The 20,582-nt window shown below is 43.7% G+C and overlaps 1 protein-coding gene across 50 annotated transcripts in view; it reads left to right on the plus strand.

Moving 5' to 3' along the window:
• LOC138288307 (mucin-19) overlaps positions 1 to 20,582 on the plus strand; it is a 1,675,551-nt gene that overhangs the window by 775,442 nt on the left and 879,527 nt on the right. For 49 of the 50 annotated variants that reach the window (XM_069229764.1, XM_069229784.1, XM_069229763.1 and 46 more), the window contains 2 exons: positions 310 to 324; positions 14,334 to 14,393. In XM_069229764.1, coding sequence (XP_069085865.1) covers positions 310 to 324; positions 14,334 to 14,393 — 75 coding nt within the window. The remainder of the gene's footprint in view (positions 1 to 309; positions 325 to 14,333; positions 14,394 to 20,582) is intronic. The other variant, XM_069229766.1, reaches the window with a different exon arrangement.

Here is a 20,582-nt window from a genome sequence, read left to right on the forward strand (position 1 = left end):
ACTGGTACAGGCAAAAAGTAGACATTATCTTTCCTACAGAATATTCATTATTGCTTGGGCTTACATTCCAGGTACATACTATGCTATGCTGCTGTGAAACAAAAAACAATATTACAGTAGTTTCTGCACCTAATGGTATTTTGTCAGATATATTCCCTGTATATTACTCTTAACTGCATGTAGTTTGTAGGTGAGGCAGGAGTCTAGTCCACTTCATCATGCGAGCTGCTAGTTTCTAGTTGTAGCCTGAACACCTTACAGCATGAGTCTTTTTTCTCTGTAAAAACATCTTTCTGTTTCATTCCCCAGGAACAACTACAATGGGTATGTGCACTGTTATTTTAAAGCATAAACTAGTGTCAACAATTTGCATGGAAAGTAATGGTTTTATAATGTGATACAGAGTGGAAACAAAAGCAGTACTACATATAAGACCCTATATGTTATTAAATCATAATTGCATAATTTGTCTTAAACACAAAAATATATCTGTTCTATTTTGGTGTCCAACACCATTCATCCTCAAACCATAGGATGATCTTCAATATTTAGTTTGTTTCAACAGTATAATTTCAGATATACCCAAACCACTGCTGGTTGCGTGTGGAGGTCAACATTTTGCTGTCTCCTCCGTTACATAATTTGATTTCCTATCTCTGCTTCCAGGCAGAAGGGCTCCAAAGCTTCTCAATCCTTGTGTGTTTTATTCTAATGATTAAAGCAACCATTCTCTTTGTGTTGTGGGTCATGACTCCTGCTAAGACTGTAGGTGTTACGTAGTGCCAGCCTGGTCCACAAGATATACCTACAATTAATCTTCAAGTCAAACTGCAGACGATGCTTGTGATAAAGTTATTTGTTTTGAATCCAATTTTTTGCCATTTTTACTACAAACCTAGTAAGAATTTGGAAGTAAAGATATTCTTAGATTGCCTTGTTCTGAAGACACAGAGGGATCCAGCAACACAAACAAAGTGTGCTTTTAGATATGCCTGGGTGGAGCTGACGGAGTTCCACTCTGCCAAATTCCACAGAGTTGATTAAAAACTCCATAGAATTCTGTGGAGGCGGAGTTCCGTAAACCGTGGAAGACTGAATGCACCCAATCTCAGAAGCACTAAGAAGGATCGGGCCACGATTAGCACATCCGAGATCAGGTGAATTCACGAGAGGGTCGAAGGCAGTGAAAGCTGCTGTTTCAGGCCTCTTGTACACTGGCCTGTCCCATGTGCAGCAAACACAAGGCAGGCCGGTGAACAAGAGGCACCAGTGTACACAGTGAGAAAAAAGGGGACTTTCCTAGGTTCTCTTCTCTCTCAAGGGTCCTCATTGCCAGGCAGCGGGCTGGCTCTCTGCCTCCGCTGGTGTCTGCTCACTGCAGCCCAGTTATGGGCCACATAGCACAAGTGCAGACTGTCTGCACTTGCGCTATATGGCCCATAATTGGGCTGCAGTGCGCATGTGGTGAGCTCCGCTCTGCTGGTGGGAGTAACAGAGTTTTGGGTGAACTCCACACTCCAAGCACAGCACGGAGTGCCCAAAACTCAGTTAGATCTACCAGCTGAGCAGAGCTTGCCTCCCACCCCTACTTTTAGAGCATGTTAGGAAATATGTTCCTATGTCTTCAATCATCTAGTTAACACTCACAATACAGACAATGACATTTCTTTCAACATATATATGTTCAGTGAGTCTGGTATGCCATCTCTCCCCAAAAGCATGGTTAAACCTGTAGAGCAGTAACAAGAATCATCATGGAGGAGGTGACAGAAGAACATAAGCCATGCTCCATAACCTTATGAAGCTAGTTATTGTTTCTCTTCTTGGAAATGTTCACAGAATCATCTTCTCTCTCTGGCCCCTCCACCTGTTTTTTTATTTTTTTTAAGTGATCTCAATTCTTTATACATCCAATCTTTCTGACCTTTCTCTGATGGATACTTCCTGCCACAGATACCTCAACTTTAGAATATTGCCAGGTGCCATGCTGGACCTGTCACATTTTGCAGCACAGACCCTACACAACATTAGGCGGTGTTGTGTGGTCCATCTTGACTTTGCTCCAACTGGAGCTGATTATAAGTACAACCCAAGTGCACTGATGTCAGTTTCTTTCTTTCTGCACCTTTGTAAATAGATCCAGAGATAGCTCCTATTTTTTCCTCAGTGGACAAAATGTTCTCTCTTCAAATGTATTTTCAGTGTGCAAGGGAACATGTGCCTTCCTAAAACTATGGAGTTTAAGCCTTATAGGGACTGTTACAAACCAGGCAGGTTTGTCCCAATCAGTCATGGACCACCAGTAAATGATGGTGAACCCCCTTACTCTGGTGGGGTTCATAATCAACATGCTGGAGTCACACCTTGCTCCTTCACCAAGGCTCCTTTCATTGCAGCCTTTTTAGCTATGCAGCCTTTTTAGATATGGTGCACTTTCAGGCCTTCAGTGTGGATAAATTTGTCCACAACTAGCATTGTGCGTGCTGTTTGCTGACCATGCTAGACAGCACATGCAGGCTTTGCCATGGAATCTGAAGTCTCAGTGGGCCCAGCTCTAAGGGAACCTGTCAGATTCCACCCAGTTTTCAGAGGAGACAGCAAATGATTTGCAGTGGTGGCTGCTTAACATGTGAGATGTGCACATGGGCCTTGAAATTCACTCCTATTTCCTAATGAACATATATCTTCCTAGCCTCTGATTCCTCAAAATTGAAAAAAATATGGAACAATAATGGGATTACATGGTGATCAAGATTTTTTTTTTTAAGACATCCTCCATAAAAAAATGTTATGGGAAAAGGGACTATAAAGAATTTTAATATTCGCCGATATTAACAAAAAAATAAAAAAATGTTTTATACTGCCATTTTGAAAAATTTTGATTATTTTATAATGAGTGAGGAAAAATACTAAGTTAATGGGTAGAATTATGAGAAGGTTTATCATTAAGGTCAGAGCAAATGTACGTTATAGGAAGGTTGAAGGAATTTGGGTTGGGTTGACATAAGGGTTTTAACAAAGGGAAAGCTAATTAAGTGTTATGATTTGGATATAGAAAATAACAAGTTTTAGACTAAGCATGACAGTTAAGAGTGGGGTGAAGGATGGGGTCAGTGCATGATAAATGCTTAGGTTACCATTTGGGAAAAGTAATTGTATTTGCCCCTGGTGCTTCTTCCTCAGAAATACATTCTATCACATCTTTGCACTTTGCTTTGATCCTTTAAAACTGTGTTAAAAAATGTATGTATTTGGGCTTACTTTTTGTGGCACCATGAGGCGCTGTGTGTAGCCTACTGTCCTGCATATTTTGTTTCAGGGCACTGTTTTGCGCATTTCTGTGCAAACTTCCTTTGTTGGTTCAGTCTTTTGGCCATTCGGGCCTAATGTTGTCATGATGGCACTCCTCTCCTCATATTTTTCTTACTTCTGAAGAAGCAATTACGTATTTCCATGAAAGGCTACAGAATGATACTGTGATACATATGTTTTTGATGGATTAAAGTTTGTGCTGGATTGTCATTTTCTGCAAAACATTGAACTAATGTATTTCAGCACCTACAAAAGAGTGCAATTTGTGTTTAACAGATTTAAAGCAGCCATGCAGTGAATAATGTCACAGTAGAACTCAAAATGTCAGTCAACATCATCAATTAAGCTTTTCAGAATGCTCATTGTTGGTGAATGTTTGACATCTAGGATTGGCCGAAGACAGCTGCTCTTATCTGATAGAGACTTCTAGCCATTGATTTGATTCTTTACCTTAGAATATTCCAGAAGTGTCAAACTGGATCTGGAAATTTTCAAGCAGTACCTCTTTACGCTGTTAGGTGGCATTGTTCAGCTTTGCTTTGGTTTCGTCTGTGCAGGAAGTGACATGAGTGGTGCTTATATAGGTGCTACCCAGCTGCGCTGACCCTAGTTCCTTCTGCATCAGTTAGCTCTATTCCATGAAGAGCTAACCCTCAGACACTTTTTGACTGTTTTTCCTCAAACTTTGTCAACATTGTTTTGATAATTTATTCTCCTGGTATGACAATGATGTCCCTAAGAAACCTACAGGTTTTTGTTTCAAGCCATGTGGGCCTGCACAGGCAGATGTCTGTGACAGACGCACACTTGGTTTGCCTGTGGTGCTTGGAGAGGGTCCACGACTCCAAAACCTGTAGGGGCTGCTGACCATATACCTAATGGGCTGGGGTGAGCAGTTCCTCAAGCTCCTTACCGGCAGATGTTGGACTACCATGCAACTTTCAGGATTCCTATCACTTGCAAGGTCCGGGGACGGCTCCTGGAGTTGCACCGGATGGTCGTCATCTTGATTTAAGTTGTTGGGTAAGTCCCACTGCAAGAACAAGTGAAAAAACTTGAAGAGGTCTTCAACTTCGCCTCACCAGTCTGTCCCTGGGAAGAGGGACAGGAGAATCGGCTCGCCAGGCCTTACTTTTCTGCGGAGCCCTCGCTATGGTCTGCCCAGCTCCTCTCTGTTTTTTGCAGTGCAGAGTGCCAAGATCACTTCCAGTTTGCCATGCTCCCTTTTGGTTCAATGTCGTGAACACCCTTAGGTGTTCACGACCCCAGAAAGTGGTTTCACACCCCCAGGCTAAATGGACCTCCTACATTCACTGGGGTTCCCTATAAACTTGCTGATGTCACATCTAACTCCCTCTCAGATGGTCCCTTTTATATGAGACCTTCTGGGCACAGTGCAGTTTTAGGCCTATCCCTCTCTGAACATAGAGTTCAGGCTAGTTGGGCCATGATACTTATGTTTCAGCATGGATTTTGGTGAGATGCACTCTCACCCAGTGGATACAGAATCAGGGAAATCTCTCTGACCTGTCCCGATCTTGAAGGGAACTGGAAAAGACCTGCAGTGGGAGCTGAGGAAGCACAATTGGATCAGCAGCAGACTTCTTTCTCTTCCCCAGCCACAGTTGACGATAGTGACAGATGTGTCACTCCCGGTCTGGGGCATCTATTGGGAAGAGGTGGAGATCAGAGGGCTTTGGCAGAGTCTAAGCTCCACATCAACCAGTTGGAGCTTCGAGCGATCTGGTTGGCACTGAAATCTTTCTTCCCTGAACAGGGGAAGTCTGGTGCAGGTGTTCACGAACAATATAATTAGCAGGTGATACTGCAACAAACAGGGTGGGTGGGTTGGTTGACCCTTTGTCAAGATGCCCTGCATCCCTGCACATAGCAGGAACATCAGAGCATTTCCCTGTTGCTTCAGCAACTGGCAGGCTCTCTGAATGCCCGGGTGGATGAATTCCACCATCAATGCCTAGCAGATCATGAAGGGCATCTTCATCCAGTGTTAGTGTAAGGTGCCTTTCAAGAATGGGGAAAACTTTGGTTAGATCTGTTCGCCACCGCCGACAATGCCCAATGTCAGCACTTATTGCGTTGGAGTTTCCAAGACGGCTCTCGCTCGGAGATGCTTTTCATCTCAAGTGACGTTTCTGCCTCTTGTATGCTTTCCAACCAATATCATTCCTGCCCAGAGTTCTTAAGAAGATCAGGAGCGACTGGGCCCAATTCATTCTTGTGGTTTCTGATTGGCCACTGAGTTTGGTACCTCAACCAATTGAGCATGAGCATCAGTCTTCTAGTTAGTCTGTCTCTTATCAGAAATCTGTCACAGCAACAGAGGAGGACCATACCCCCGATCCTGTGCACCCTCCTCCTTCATGCGTAGAGATTGATCAGCAACACTTAGTAGCTTTCAAAATTCCTCCCGAAGTCTGCATGCTATTCTGGCAGCCATCCGGCAATCAAATAAAGTAAAGGCAGACCAAAAGGAGGCCTAACAATCTGGGTTGCACTTATTCTCCAAGCATCAGTGGAGAAAAACAGCAAGCTGGAGAAAGGAAAAAAATTTCAGCATCTGAAATTCAGCCATGAATCATGAGTCTTGGACCTATTAAGTGTTTATATCCCACCAGGAAATCAGAAAGATCCTTTGTCAACTCTAAGTCCTTTAAGCCCTTATATTAACAATGCACGAAGTGGAGTTTCATCACAATCATTAAATGCACATCATACTATTATACTGTGATTTTAACACCAAGCCTGATGTGTCTGTGGCTGACAAAGTCAAACAGGAGGTTAGGGGAGGCCCCCTCCCCAAACATTGGTTTTCAACTCTATAATCTAGCAGCCGAGGACTGAAATTTCACACTTTCCTTTTGTCACATGACCTTTATCCTCTCAATTGCAATACTCCCTCAGACTACCCTGCACAGCATACTTTAGGACCTGGAAGCTGGGAAAGTTTAATAGATTACATATTAATAATTACGGTATCCTGGAACCAAATTGTAGACATGACAGTCATATGATAAATTGAAAGCAACCATGACCCACTAATTGCTATATTTAGATGCTTCCCTTCAAACACAACCAATAGAAGCTTCTCTTGTACAGTAGCCCCGGAAAATCTTTTAGTAAAACTCAGCAGAAAACACATCTTTTGGTATCCCATCCACCTCAATAATCCCTGCAGCGCAGCAGTCCATCACCACGGGCTGCAAGCACAAAAGGATCTTTTAGTCTTAATGAAAATATCAAATCTAGCTGCTGTTCAGAAATTTGACATACTGATGAGATTAACACACCTTGCCAGTAATCGCAGAATAAAGGATAGCTCTGGTCTAGGCATTCACCCATGGGATTCGAAATAGAATGGTTTGATTTTGAATGTACAAAGCTGAAACAGACATTAACAACTGCACTAAGATTAAGATATCTGTGCCCATATTTATACTTTTTGACGCAAAACTGCGCTAACGCAGTTTTGCGTGAAAAAAATTAGCGCCGGCTAACGCCATTCTGAAGCGCCATACGGGCGCCGTATTTATTGAATGACGTTAGCCGGCGTTAGCCGCCGGCGCCGTCTGGTGTGCGTTAAAAAAAACGACGTACACCGGGCAGCGCCGGCGTAGGGGGATATGGGGCTTGGGCTTCAAGAAATGGGGCAAGTCAGGTTGAGGCAATTTTTTCGCCTCAACCCGATTGGCGCCATTTTTTTTCACTCCCAACCCCCATAGAAATGACTCCTGTCTTAGCAAAGACAGGAGTCATGCCCCCTTGCCCAATGGCCATGCCCAGGGGACTTCTGTCCCCTGGGCATGGTCATTGGGCATAGTGGCATGTAGGGGGGCACAAATCAGGCCCCCCTAAGCCACCCAAATTTTTTTTTAAAAACACTTACCTGAACTTACCTTAATGTCCCTGGGATGGGTCCCTCCAGCCTTGGGTGTCCTCCTGGAGTGGGCAAGGGTGACAGGGGGTGTCCCTGGGGGCATGGGAGGGCACCTCTGGGCTCCTTCAGAGCCCACAGGTCCCTTAACGCCTGCCTTTTGCAGGCACTAAAAAACGGCGCAAAAGCGGCCGTACGTCATTTTTTTTGACCCGCCCACTCCCGGGCGTGAATTTTGCCCGGGAGTATAAATCCGACGCACATGCCTCGGAGTCGATTTTTTAGACGGGAACGCCTACCTTGCATATAATTAACGCAAAGTAGGTGTCCACGCTAAAAAATGACGCTAACTCCATGGACTTTGGCGCTAGACGTGTCTAACGCCAAAGTATAAATATGGAGTTAGTTTTGCGTCGAAATTGCGTCAAAAAAAACGACGCAATTCCGGCGCAAACGGAGTATAAATATGCCCCTATATACACAATTGTGAAGTGTGTCTGAAATCATTGAGACAGGACTATAACCATCTCAATAAATTGAAGACGAGCCATGTAGATTTCAAGCCTGGGGCATCATCAACAAGTCATTAAAAGATAAGGACAATACAAGTTTTTGGAATCTGGTTAACTGGGGATGTGAAAGTCCAGCCAAGAAACCTGGAAACAGTAATGACAACTGTCATGTGAGTTAAGCACTTTGCAGAAATCTACAAAGCCACTACCCTTACAGCTAGCAGTGCTATAAATCCCTCTATCCCAAGCCATCACAAGAAAGAGGCCCATTCAGAATGTTCTGCAGTCAGATTTACAGACCTACAAAACCTAAGTGGATATCACCGTAAGCATATGGAAGAGGATGTTGTAGTGTTCCCACTAAAATAATAGGACTGCATATTAGAACGACAGAACTTTAGAGTGTGGGGATTGAATCCATCCACACCATCAGAAGCTGTCGGCCCATTTCCTGGTTATCTCAAAGTGCCTCACCCAGATCCCTAACCTTACCAGGGTGAAAGGTAATTACAGTAACCTGAACATGACATTCTGATCCCTAAGGGAACTGTGGAAACTTATTTTACCCTTTCGCTATCTTACTCATGCATGCCAGGCGAAACACAAGCGAGATACGAGATAAGTTTTAAATACATTTAATGAAACAATCAAAACCTTGCATAGAGAGAATGAGCTGTGATAATTAGACAGAAGAAACAAAGCATCATTACCAGCATTATGAATATGGTGAAAAGAATAAACAGTCCAACCATTGCAAGTGATTACTAGATATTCCTATCTATCTCTAACCTTATTCTGAGAGCACAGTGGATGTACCCTCTGATTTCACCTACTCTAAAATGAGAGCCTCAGCCCCCATACCTGGAAAACTGAATCAGGAAATCAGCCTGTAGATAGCAATCCCTATCTGGAAACTGGAAGATCAGTGTGAGCAGAGATGAATGTTGATCACAGCATTCATCCGAAGACCGATGTGGCTGCAGTGCTCCCCCGTCCCCCCTGGGTCAATGTATCATTTATATAATCAAAGCCACACTGTATTAGAGGCACAGCTCTGATGCAATGATGTGTCTACATATTAGAAGCTGTCTGCGAACGGGCAATGCAAGCACTAGGATATTTTTACTGTGCTCTGAGCATTGAACAGAGTGTACAGATTACATATCGGGAAAGGCTAACTAAAAACAAGCAGCATGTATAATGTATCCTAGAAATAATATCATTCAAGCCTCAAAGTGTAAAATGTCACTACTAAAAGTGATGTCAGATAAAACGTGAAAATGTAAAATATAAAAGTAAGCTAAAATAGAGAACTAACATTCGCCCAGAAGGCATCACAGCAAGGACATCCGAGCAGCCATTCTTATCCAAAAACCAAACAAGGCCCTTGGACCAGAAAGAGTGCCCAGTTCTGAAGATCGCAACAACTTGAGCCCCTGTCTTAACAGCAGTATTTAATGGGAAACCAATGTGGACCTGGGCTAGTAGAAATCTGCAATCATAGTCCTTCTTCACAAATATGGCATACAAGACAATCTATCAAATTAGCATCCAATTTCTTCACTGGATGTAGCTGGCAAGAGCTATAGAAAAGTCCTACTTACCCAAATGGAAACCTGGGCTAAGGACAAGAGGAGATTCAGAAACATGGACAGAAGATTCGACCAAGCAATGAGTCTAGATAATATACGCATAAAATATTCACATGTAAAGAACACAACCCCATTATGGCTTTTATCGACTTCAAAACTGCCTTGACTCAGTCAACAGACCCATCCTGTGGCAGGCCTTGAACAATCTAAGTCTACCAGACAAGTTTGTGATCACCTTGCAGCAATTAAACCATGACAGATACAAACAAATAGGAGGACTGGGGGCAGCTTTGATTGAAAGAGCGGCATACGACAAGGCTCGGTGCTTGCGCTGCTCTTATGCAATATTTTTAGTAACGACACCGCCAAGTGTCTTCTGAATTTAAACTTGTACTTTCCATTCATCAGAGGAGACAAAACACCACTACTGCTCTTTGCCAGTGACTCCATCCTTTTATCGTGCACCGAGCTATTGATGCCTAAATTGCGTAATGGATTTGCGAACTATTGATAAATACACTACATTCTTTATACTAAATTTTCTTCAAACCTTAAAGTCCACTTTTAGGCCCATATTTATACTTTCTTAGCGCCGCGTTTGCGTCATTTTTTGACGCAAAACCGGCGCAAACTTGCAAAATTCAATTGCATTTTGTAAATTAGCGCCGCTTTTGCGTCAAAAAGCGGCGCAAATACGGCGCTAAAAATGTATAAATACTGTTAAAGTTTGTGGCCACCCCCTTAGCAGAATCAAATACTGTGACTATCTGGGCATCCCAGCTGGCGTGGGCTGCACAGCTATCCACAAGTAAAGCCTCTCAGACCCAGTATAGCAACGCTGTACTCAGATTCTTTAACAAGTGTGGACGCAGGCTCTTGTACCCAGTCTTACGAGCTCAAAGAAGCAAGGCAGAAAACAGATTACTGCACAGCCTTCTCTGCCTGGGGCCAGAGACCCCAATGGCCGCTCTCGGGGTGGATTCCTGTTTTAGACCCGTTAAAGCGCTCCTAGTCCTCAAACCTGTTCTGCACTGCGTGCGAATTCGGGCAAAACTCAAACCGGCAATCTATTAAAAAGCCCTGCGAGAAAACTGGTCGAGCAGCAACTCGAGAAAGCTATACTGCTTTCGCTATATTTCACTCATCCTCTTGGCGCTAAAATGAGCAGATTTCAAGAATAATCGTGAGTCGGGTTTGCAATTCATAAAGGATAAGTAGTGGGGCTGCAATAGAGCTGAACAGTGGGGCTAATTTATGTCATGGTTCCTGATAATCAAAATGTAAACACGGCTGCAAGCCTACATGGGCAGTCTCTTACCGACACTGAAAAGGTCACAGGGCACTTAGCCAGCCAATTTAGACTGGTCCCTTTGCCAGTCAAAACTTGTACCAAAAACTGGTCAAGCAACAGCGAAACACTAGCGTCTTACAATTGCAAGCAAAGCGGTTGGTAAATCATTACTCTACTGCCCTCGTGTTATTCTGAGTCCTTACCAGTTGGGAAAGTGTATTTATGACCTTTGTTTAAATGACACAATTTAAGGCATTACAATGCAGCTGTGTACTTCTGTTACAAAGCAGATTCTGTAATGGTTTTCGGCCCATCAGGCCGAGTATATCTAAATTGCATGGAAAACAACAAAATGGATTAATTACCCAGCATGCGCCCTCACCTAATTGAGCTGGGAGTTCAGTTGTTTTTTATAAAGGCGATTTTGTACATGTACTATTTAATTACGAACTATATATATATATATACACACGAGGTGGGGTTATTTTTTAAACCGTATGGTGAGTTTATGTCAGTTTTAGTACTCGTTTTAGAATTTGTAGATTTTGCTAAGGACGGCACGTTGCAATCTCACATCTGTCACTTATCTTGCCTGCTTATCCGGAGATGAATTATAGTGAGACTGTTGAACATTATTTTAGGCGCTAGTCGTGGGATTGTACCGCGTATCACCCGGAGTCTGATTTTAAAATAATTCTTTGTATTATGTTATGTTTTAAGGTATGGCTTAGATATTAAAAAGTGAAACAATAAAGATTTGATTCAATCGAAGTGGGAAGCCCGTCAGTGTGGGCAAGTGCACAGTAATTGTGACCAGACCAAAGAAGCTGCCTAGACATTTTATTCTGGGCCACCTGCCTTGGCTGCAGAGTCCACCTCTGACTATCCAGGCTCAGAATCAGAATTAGAGGTGCTTCTTTGGGAAAATGTAAGAAATACACAATTTCCCTGCGGATAAGTGCTGCACTTTCAGTCATTTCTCTGATTTGTGTGTTGTGGAGGTTTTCCCAGCCAAGGACTCAGAGTATGCTTTCTTCTAAAAGATTCCTTGTTCTAATCTGACATTCACTTTCCAAGGTGAAATACTAGTTTCATCTCTTCCTGATATTTGCACCTCTTAAGCCATTATAGTATTGGGTCTGTTTATAGAAGAACCTAGTAGTTATTATTTAGAAGGTCGCATTTAAATTACTTTGTAATTAAAATTTTAGGAGCAGAGTCATTGCCTTACGTGGATTAAAGTAAGGCACCATGGAGTCTCTGAAATTTGATAATGTTTAAGGGAAGTAGAGGCATTAAATAGTGAGGAGTACATTTTAAAGAATACTGGACATGTATGGAGGCGTTTCATGGTCATACAATATTAGGAACAAAATTGACTGGTGTCTGCAAACCATATTCAGAAGTTACCTATCCTGCATCCCTTTACTCATGTATGTGCCTAAAACAGGCGAGCGATATTTCCAATACCCTCTGGAATGCCCAGGTGGGTGATTTCCTCCACTAGTGCATTGTTTTTATTTTGTCCTTTGTACAGAAGTGTAAGCTGGAAATTTCTGCTACCAATAGTTCAGTACATGGGTGCGTGTGAGATCAGTTTTTGTAAACTATCCAGCTGGGCTGACGTAAACATTCCTTGAATTTGCAAAGTTACCTTTTACTGCATTGTTCTACTGCCGCCTGATGTATTTTTACTTTGTTTTGAATGTTACAACCTGGCAAATATGAATTAAACTACAAAATGGGGGATGTGGGTAGTGTCACAGGTTGGAGGGAGTTCTCTGACCACTCACCCACTGATACTGAAAGGGCATTCATGAGCACCAGAACCAATGTCCCTTCACACAGTCCAAGGTTAGACCAGCTAAGTACTAGTAAACATAGCGGTTGTTCTTGTCAGTCTACCGCCTCCCTTATAATTTCACATTAGTATTAAAGGCCAGTATCCTCATTGATCCTCATTTAAACACGGCATGCCCCCTTCCTTTGAACCCACCTCAGTTTAGCACTACACTGATAGTACAGTACTGGCACAACATTAGTCAATAGGCCTACTGCCAGACAATAGACATCAACCACCTCCATAAAGAGGAGACTACTGTTTTGGAAAAATAGGCAAGATAATTTGATTGCTCAACGTACCTTGTGTTACATACCTTGTGGTACACAAAGACAGCCAGGGGCCCTGGCATCAGTGTTTTCTTTCCAGGCTATACTATTGTACACGTTCTATTTTCTGTTATAGCCTTAGAACCCGCCGTAACGGGCTCTACCGGCTATTAAAGGCCCGCTCCCCGCGTTAAATGCCCGAGCCGAAGGCGAGGGCATTTAACAAGGGAGAGGGACTTTAATAGCCGGTAGAGCCCGCTACGGCGGGTTCTAAGGCTATTAGAACATTCTGCCACACAGGGCAGAATGTTCTATTAAAAAAAAAAAATGTTCACAGTGCCCGAGGGGATTTAAATCCCCTCGGGCTCTGTGAGGTCTTGTTCACAGCTTTGCTGTGAACAAAGCAAACATTGGAATGTTGGGGCTGCGGGCTTTTACCGGCCAGTAAAAGCCCGCAGCACTCCATTGTTTTCAATGGAGCCTACAGCATTCCAATGTTCTAATTATGATTAGGAATTCACGAGGTAGTTTTCATCTAAAAAAATACCTTCTAGTACTAGAGGAAATGTCTATTCTGAACTAAAGTTTATTAAGCCAAGAAATTCCCTTGTCTCTTGCAAATTCAGCTCTTTAAGCTTCAAAGTAATTGTAAAAACGTACGGCCTGACGTAGACTTTGGTGGTATATACTCTGTCCATTAGGGTGACAGAGTATTTTATGTCGCCACCCTGACAGACAGAACACCTACATATTTAGAGGTAACCATCAACCTAGTGGTGATCTGTGTACATTCAGGGGAACTACTGTGATGGCGGTTCCTTCTGAAGGTAGGAAAGTTTGGTGGACGACCGCATTCTATTTTTGACAACTGTCCACCAAATGTTTGGTTTTCCAAAGGCAAATTCCCAAAGTGGAGTATTTTTCCCTGGGTGTGGGGGTTATTATGGTATTATTTCTGTTTGTAATTGCCCTGCTTTCCCCTCGACTAACGGACAGAAAAAAGGACTCCAGACCATCACCTTTAAATAGGGTCATGTCGTCAGGCTGTCAGAATAGGCTTTCTGTCGACTAAACCAACGGGACACTACCAACGGAAAGTTGAAAGTATTCCAGCCTCTAAATACGGCTGGTGGACCAATAGTTTGGCAGACAGCATATAGTATCCTGTATTCCTAATTCTAAACCAGGCCCTAATAGCTCCACAAACATGAATTGCAATAACCGTACATATTGCTGATCAGATTTATCCCATAGGCCCATTCCTTAAATAATGTTAACAAGAGGTGCACAGTGATATAGAGGTCCGTGCCACCATCTTTCAGAAAAATAAATAGAATACTGATCCCTATTTAGGATACCAATAGCAAACATTAATTTCATTCTTGCAAATATTTCTATAGAGATATTGTCATACATTTCTTTTTGTTCATGCCGTTCATTCTTACTATTTCTAAAGTCAAATGTTCAAAAACATTAGTTTGCAGTGAAAAGAGGAGGAATCTTTTCACTTCATTACATATGTTATCAGTTATGAATTATAACACGTTTGGAAATCCTGATTTATTGTTATTTGTGAATTTAAGCATTAAAGATTTCATCCTTACCATGTATATTTTTTTGGACAGCAACAACCGTTCCAACAACTAAAACCACAAGAACCACAACAGGCCCACCTACTACTGGACGTAAGTGTTTTGATTTTTTAGGATATCATAAAACACTGAAATATACACGCATGCACATGACTAAACTATCCATACATGCAAAACGAGCTCCAATCCATGATTTGTAGCACATATACCATGGCGCTCTGTAATGGGAATTAAAATAAATAGTGAATCTGATTCCTCTCCTGTTGAATAATCCCCAGACGTCAGACTGGATCCTGAAACATTTTTCGTAGTACCACTGTGTACCGAAAGATGGCACCATGCGGCTCCTCACTGATGCCATTCCACTCTGGAAGCAATGTGCATAGCCTATAAAGGTGCCACTCCCATGTGCTGTCAGTTCCTTTCTTTCCATGCCTCTAGGCTTGGATTCAGAGCTTCTCTTGTTGCTCAGGGGCTGCTTTTTGTGAGATATTTTGTTTCCACTTTTTAACAGTGTGCAAGAGATGTCATCCTTAAGATGACAGGTTCCAAGCTGTGTAACGACAAACAGGCCAGTAAGGACAAACAGATGCCTGTGACAGATCCCCATCAGAACCTGTATTGTCTTGGATGAAGCCACAACTCCAAGACCTACGGAGACTGCACGTTGATGAACCTGAAGGCCATCAGTGAACAGGAGGCAACACTCTATGTTGCCAAGCACAAGAAGACCAAGTGTCAAGACTGCTCCAAGTCCCACTCCAAGTTAAAATCTTGTTCCAGGTCCCATTCCCATTCCTGGAGCCGACAGAGCCGTTCTTGAGGCCAGTCTTCAGAGCACTCTGAATCCTCTGGCAAGCACAAGACACATAAGAAGTTGAAGTGGAATTTGGCTCCTTGGTGTCATTCCTGCTCCCCTGATGAAGTGGCGCCAACGATCTTGTTCTTGCTTCCGAGGTCAGCTGACTTCAGAGCTGATTTCACAGCTAGCTCCCATACAACTCAAGTTTCCAAGGCCTTCAACCACACCGCACCAAATCAAAGGGTTTTGCTCAGGTCTGGCTCTTCGGATCTCTACTGACTCCCTCTGAGCCCATAAAGCTGAAAGGCCTACCACCTGGATTACTGCCAGTGGGTTCGCTCTTGGCTTCAGCTGGACGATCTGAGCAACTTCCATCCTCAGCTTCAGTAACAACACTGCAGTCCTTGCCATATCCAATCCAGCTTGGGCTAAGCATTGTTCCAACCTCCAGTTAACTGGCCAATAGCCAGACACCATTGCCCTGCTCCAGGCAACCTGGCCTTCTTGTCACAGTACTCTTCTCCCAAGAGTCTTGTAGTGCAGACTTCCACAAGCTAGACCGTCTCCAAAAATGTTCCTACCACTCCCCTTGATAGGGGATCTAAGTGAATGAAGAAATTCAGTAAACGCCGTTTCTCAACTTCCAGTTTGGCCCTATTAATGCTTCCTGCTTGCTGGACTGCCTCTGCACTTTGAGGCCTAAGTCATCCAAGGTGTTTCTGAAGACCATCACACTGTTCTCTCACAGGCCATTTAGGATGGTAGTTGTGACTTAGATACCACAACTCCATCGGACAGGCTATTGGCACCAGTGGTACAATTTGTTGGCATGCATGGCTACTTTCAACTGGCTTATCGGGCAATGCCCAGTTCTCCCTGATAGGGAAAGGCTGATTCTGCCCTTGAACGTTTCAAGGAGAGTAGGGCTACTGCTTACTCCCTGGACCTTCCTACCCAGCCCTGCCTGCGCACTTTCTGTGTTCCTTTCGTGGTTTTGGAGGAGGTAATTTCTCACCCAGTAGGGGACTCAGTAGTTTTGCGGGAGAGGCCCTGGTGACTACTGCCCCTGCTGCCACAGTTAGTCCCCCCACAGTCCACCCACCAACCCCTTTCAATGTAAACTTTCATTCAACCTTGGGGAAGCAGAATCAACCAATTCTATCTGGGTTGGCAGGAGATCACATGGGACAGGTGGTTACTGCAATTGTCCAAAAAGGCTAAGCTCTACCCTTTCTTCCTTTCCCACAGAGGCTCCCACCATGACCCAAGCGACTGACAATGAACCATCTCTCCATATTGCGGCAGAAAGTGCAAGCCTTTTTGGCCAAGAGTGTGCTGATGCCAGAAGTAGGGCGTGGTTGTTAATCCAACTACTTTCTGGTGCCCAAGAGGGACAAAGGTCTTCGGGCCATTCCAATCCTCCACTAGCTCAATGCCTTCCTCCGAAAAGAGAAGTTCAAATTGCTCACCTTGGTGCAGTTCTTGTCTACTTTTGAGTCTGATCAACACTGTCTCTCAGCAACCAATTGGATCGTGACATCATATCTGCAGGATGCCTATTTAAATGTTTCCATCCTGCTGACGCAATGGTGCTACCTGCAGTTTGAGGTGAAGTAGGGGCATTTTCAGTTCACTGTACCCCCCTTTGGTCTTACCAGCGCCCCTTGGGTGTTCACAAAAATTATGGGAATGGTGGCAGCACACCTTTGGAGGTCAGGGGTGGCAGTCTTCCCTACCTCAATGACTGGCTGTTGAAGGTGGGCTCACCTCAGGCAGTCATCATTCACCTCCAGACTACGGCAAACCTCTTGTCATCCTTGGGGTTTACTATCAACATACTGAAGTCACACCGACTCCTTCTCAGACGTTCCCTTTCATGGGAGCCATTCTGGACACAGTTCAGTTTTGTGCCTTTCCCCAGGAAAATAGAGTCCAAGGCCATAATCCCTATCCTTCAGCATCAGTCCTCGATTTCAGTGAGGTCGACTCTGAGGTTGCTAGTTTTGATGGCCTATTGCATTCTGCTGGTCGAGCACGTCAGGTGGCATATGTGGGCTCTGCAGTAAAACCTGAAGTGCCAGTGGGCCCAACATCAAGGAACCTCTCTGACCATGTTGGCATTTTAGAGGAGACAGCAAGGGATTTACCGTTGTGGTTAATGAACTGTGATTTGGTCAGTGGAAGATCCCTCTCTCTTCTCCATCCAGAGCTGACAGTGGTGTCTGATGCATCGCTTGAGGAATGGGAAGGCCATCTAGGAGAGGTATGGAGCAGATGCCTCTGGTCTCTGGACGAGTTTTGACTCCACATCAATCTTCTGGAGCTGAGGACCATCTGCTATTTATTTGTAACACATTTTATTGTGGTTTTGCAATAGTATGCATTTGTGCAGCAGGGGTGATGGCATACAAAATGTGAGCTCAGAACAGCAGTGCTGTCAGTGATAACAAAGAAGTGGTAAAATGCAGCAAAGGGTGTCTGTCAGGCAGTCTAAGAAACAAGGAGGAAAGAGCATACCTTGACAAGGAGTACAAATATTAGATGACACCACAGGTGAGCACTCTGCGTGTGAAAGAACAGCATATGCAGCAGGGGAAACCCGTGGGATAAAGGAGGAGGAAAGAGAGAACTGAAGAGAGAAAGAAAAAAGGATAACTCACACAGCCAGGCAGTAGTTGTGGTGCAATAGTGAGCAGATCCACACCTAAATAGTGTGGAAGGTAGGAGGGGATTGGGCCTGGAGTTGTAAGAAAATGTTAGCATACCTCCGGTTCCAGAATGTGGTTTCAGAGCAGGGCAAATTTTGCGGGGCACAACACTGTTTGCAGGGTCCAAGTCCCATTCCTCATCCGAGGATTCTCTACCCAAGGGGGAGAGCAGGTAATTATTGTCAGCTATAAGTGGACAGTCTTGCATTTTCTGGTCTCAGGCCTGTGTGTGGTCTGGCCTATGCTAGGTGGTTTGCTCTTTAAGCTTCAGGAGCATGCTTTCACATTCAGACCACTTAAAAAGTTCACGTCTCCAAATCTGTATGGGAGGACTAGTGTGGGACTTTCAAACATTGACAAATGACGTAGGCCAGGACGAGAACAAGGTCAACAAATTTAGTGGTGATTGCTTTGGGTCTGGGTTAAGGGAACTCCCAGAGCAAACTGACAGCTGAGGCCCCATGTAGGTTTCAGCCAGTGGCAGCTTTAATGAGGCATATAACCATGTCCCAACTTAGCAAATTGCCTGACAAGCCCTTACCATTTGGCAAAAGTATTTCCTCACTAAATTACATTGGGGAAAGAAGCCTGCACTCCCAGGAACCTTTTGTTAATGTGTCTAGGGGTCTGATATACCCTATGTAGGTAACAATACTTGGGCACTACTAGTAGTGCGAGGTGTGTTGGTTAGGACAGTAGATCTGTCAGTATCTGTAAGCTTGACAGCCTTGTCGGCAGTCCATTGCTCATGACGGAGGAAAAGTTCACATTTGGCTGGGGAAAGAAGGGACCTGTAAAAGAGGGTGATCTGTCACACCCATCCAGATGTTGTACAGATGTCCTTTAATCAATTATGTTAATTGGGTTCCAGTCCCTCTTTGTCCCACTCTCGTCAAAGAGCAGCCACTTCTGCAGTATAAAGGAATAAATGTTGCAGAGGAAGGGCATATTCATCTATCAAGTCTTGCCATCATCACAGCTGTCTATTCATATAGCAGTTACCAAAGAAAGTCATGCTTCTCCATTTTCAGTCATGCAGGCCAGTCCCGTTACCTTTATGTTGCAAGTGCAGTAGAGTTGTCAAGGGAAAGTCCTTTGCAGATGGAAGTTTAGTCCCCATAATTTGGAGTGTCCTGGTCCCTGCAAACCAAATGGCCGAGATCAGGGGGTGGTTCCAGTTCGCTGCTGCAAGCATGGCATGAACAGCAGGTCCAATAGGGTAGTGAGGGTGGGGATACATCTCATCCCCTAAGTCGATCCACCCCTAAGCCTATCCCTCCAATCAGCCACCCATTTTAACAGTGTGGCAAGATACTAGAGCTCCATGTCTGGGACAGGCAAGCCCCCTCTTCTGCCAGAAATCACAGATTTCTCAGGGTGATCCAGTGGCATTCCACACCCCAAAAGAAATCTTTAGGGCGGTGAACCGGAAGGCTAGCAAAGTAATAGAGAAGACAGGGAGAAATATCAGTAAGTCAGTCAAAATAGTTTTTAATCAGTTAATTAAAACTATAAAAGATACATATAGTACAGAAAGAAGCAAAATTCATATCAAAATTTAAAAATCCAAAATAGCAGCTGAAATACAGTACAAGCTAAATAAAAGATTAAAAAAAATATAAAACTACAATAATACCATATAGCGAGATAAAACATACATCATCATGGAATTACCAGACGGGCACATAATACACAATATAGCAGTCAACCTCGTTTTTTCTGATCTTATCTTTTCTTAATGCTTATTGGATAAACCTGCCACACTCCAACTCATAACATTAACGTGGGTATCCATTGTGAGATTACCTGTGGAGATCAAACTAGATACTGTACTTGCAACTCTGCCCTGCATCAAGGATGCAGTTTCAATAGAGGTGGATAGTCAGTCATTACATTCCAGAGAGCTTAGCAGGCTAAATCTATTCTTAAGCTCTATAGGCTCCACCACATCTCTAAGTCCCACCTAACACCTCAGAGAGTTTGCAACTACACTCTCAGGAACTTTAGGGGAGGGGGGTAAAAGTAACCTAAAGGTAGAACATAATTGCTGGACGTTGGGGGGTTGTTCTACGCAGCCTGACAGAAAAACTGCCTGGCCCAATATAGCTGATCAAAATGAACAATAATCCAGTCACCCTCCAGTGACTTTTCCTTCACCACAAACACTCTGTTCTTCTGACCATTATATGTTTGGCTAAGTGGACCCCAATAGAGATGACACCCCTATGAAAGTTGCAACCAATGGAGTAGATTCTAGTGGCAAATGTGGTCTTTGTCTAGGGATCGTTGGCCGATTAACGGGAGCTGTAGATTGCAGAAGGGTATCACAATTTAACCGGTTATTAATATTGGCTGTAATGTCTCTTGAGAGCATAGGACCCTGTGCACTATGGCTTGGCTGTAATTGTGACTGTGTAGATCTCACATAATTTGAACAGTTGGGGCTGATAACCCTCAGTGGAGACAATTGATGACTAACTGCCCCACTTCCATGACCACTCCCCAATCCATAAGAGGGGCAGGGAATGCAAGAAAAAGAAGAATGTTTCCCTGCCACCCTATTGAGGTACTGCACAGAAAGATCTGGCTGCCCCTCATGAGAGATATAGGGTAACCCTTTGGAACTTAAAACAATATGGCTCTGGGAGTAAATCTTAATTTGATCAGAGACGTTTTCTCGGTTAGGGAAGCTGCAACATTTGTCATAAGAGATTCCATTTTACAAAAAAAGTTAGTCAACAGAGGTTCAACGCTCAATATTATACCAGCTGA

The sequence above is a fragment of the Pleurodeles waltl genome, chromosome 4_1 (assembly GCF_031143425.1).
Source record: "Pleurodeles waltl isolate 20211129_DDA chromosome 4_1, aPleWal1.hap1.20221129, whole genome shotgun sequence".
Classification (NCBI taxonomy): domain Eukaryota; kingdom Metazoa; phylum Chordata; class Amphibia; order Caudata; family Salamandridae; genus Pleurodeles; species Pleurodeles waltl.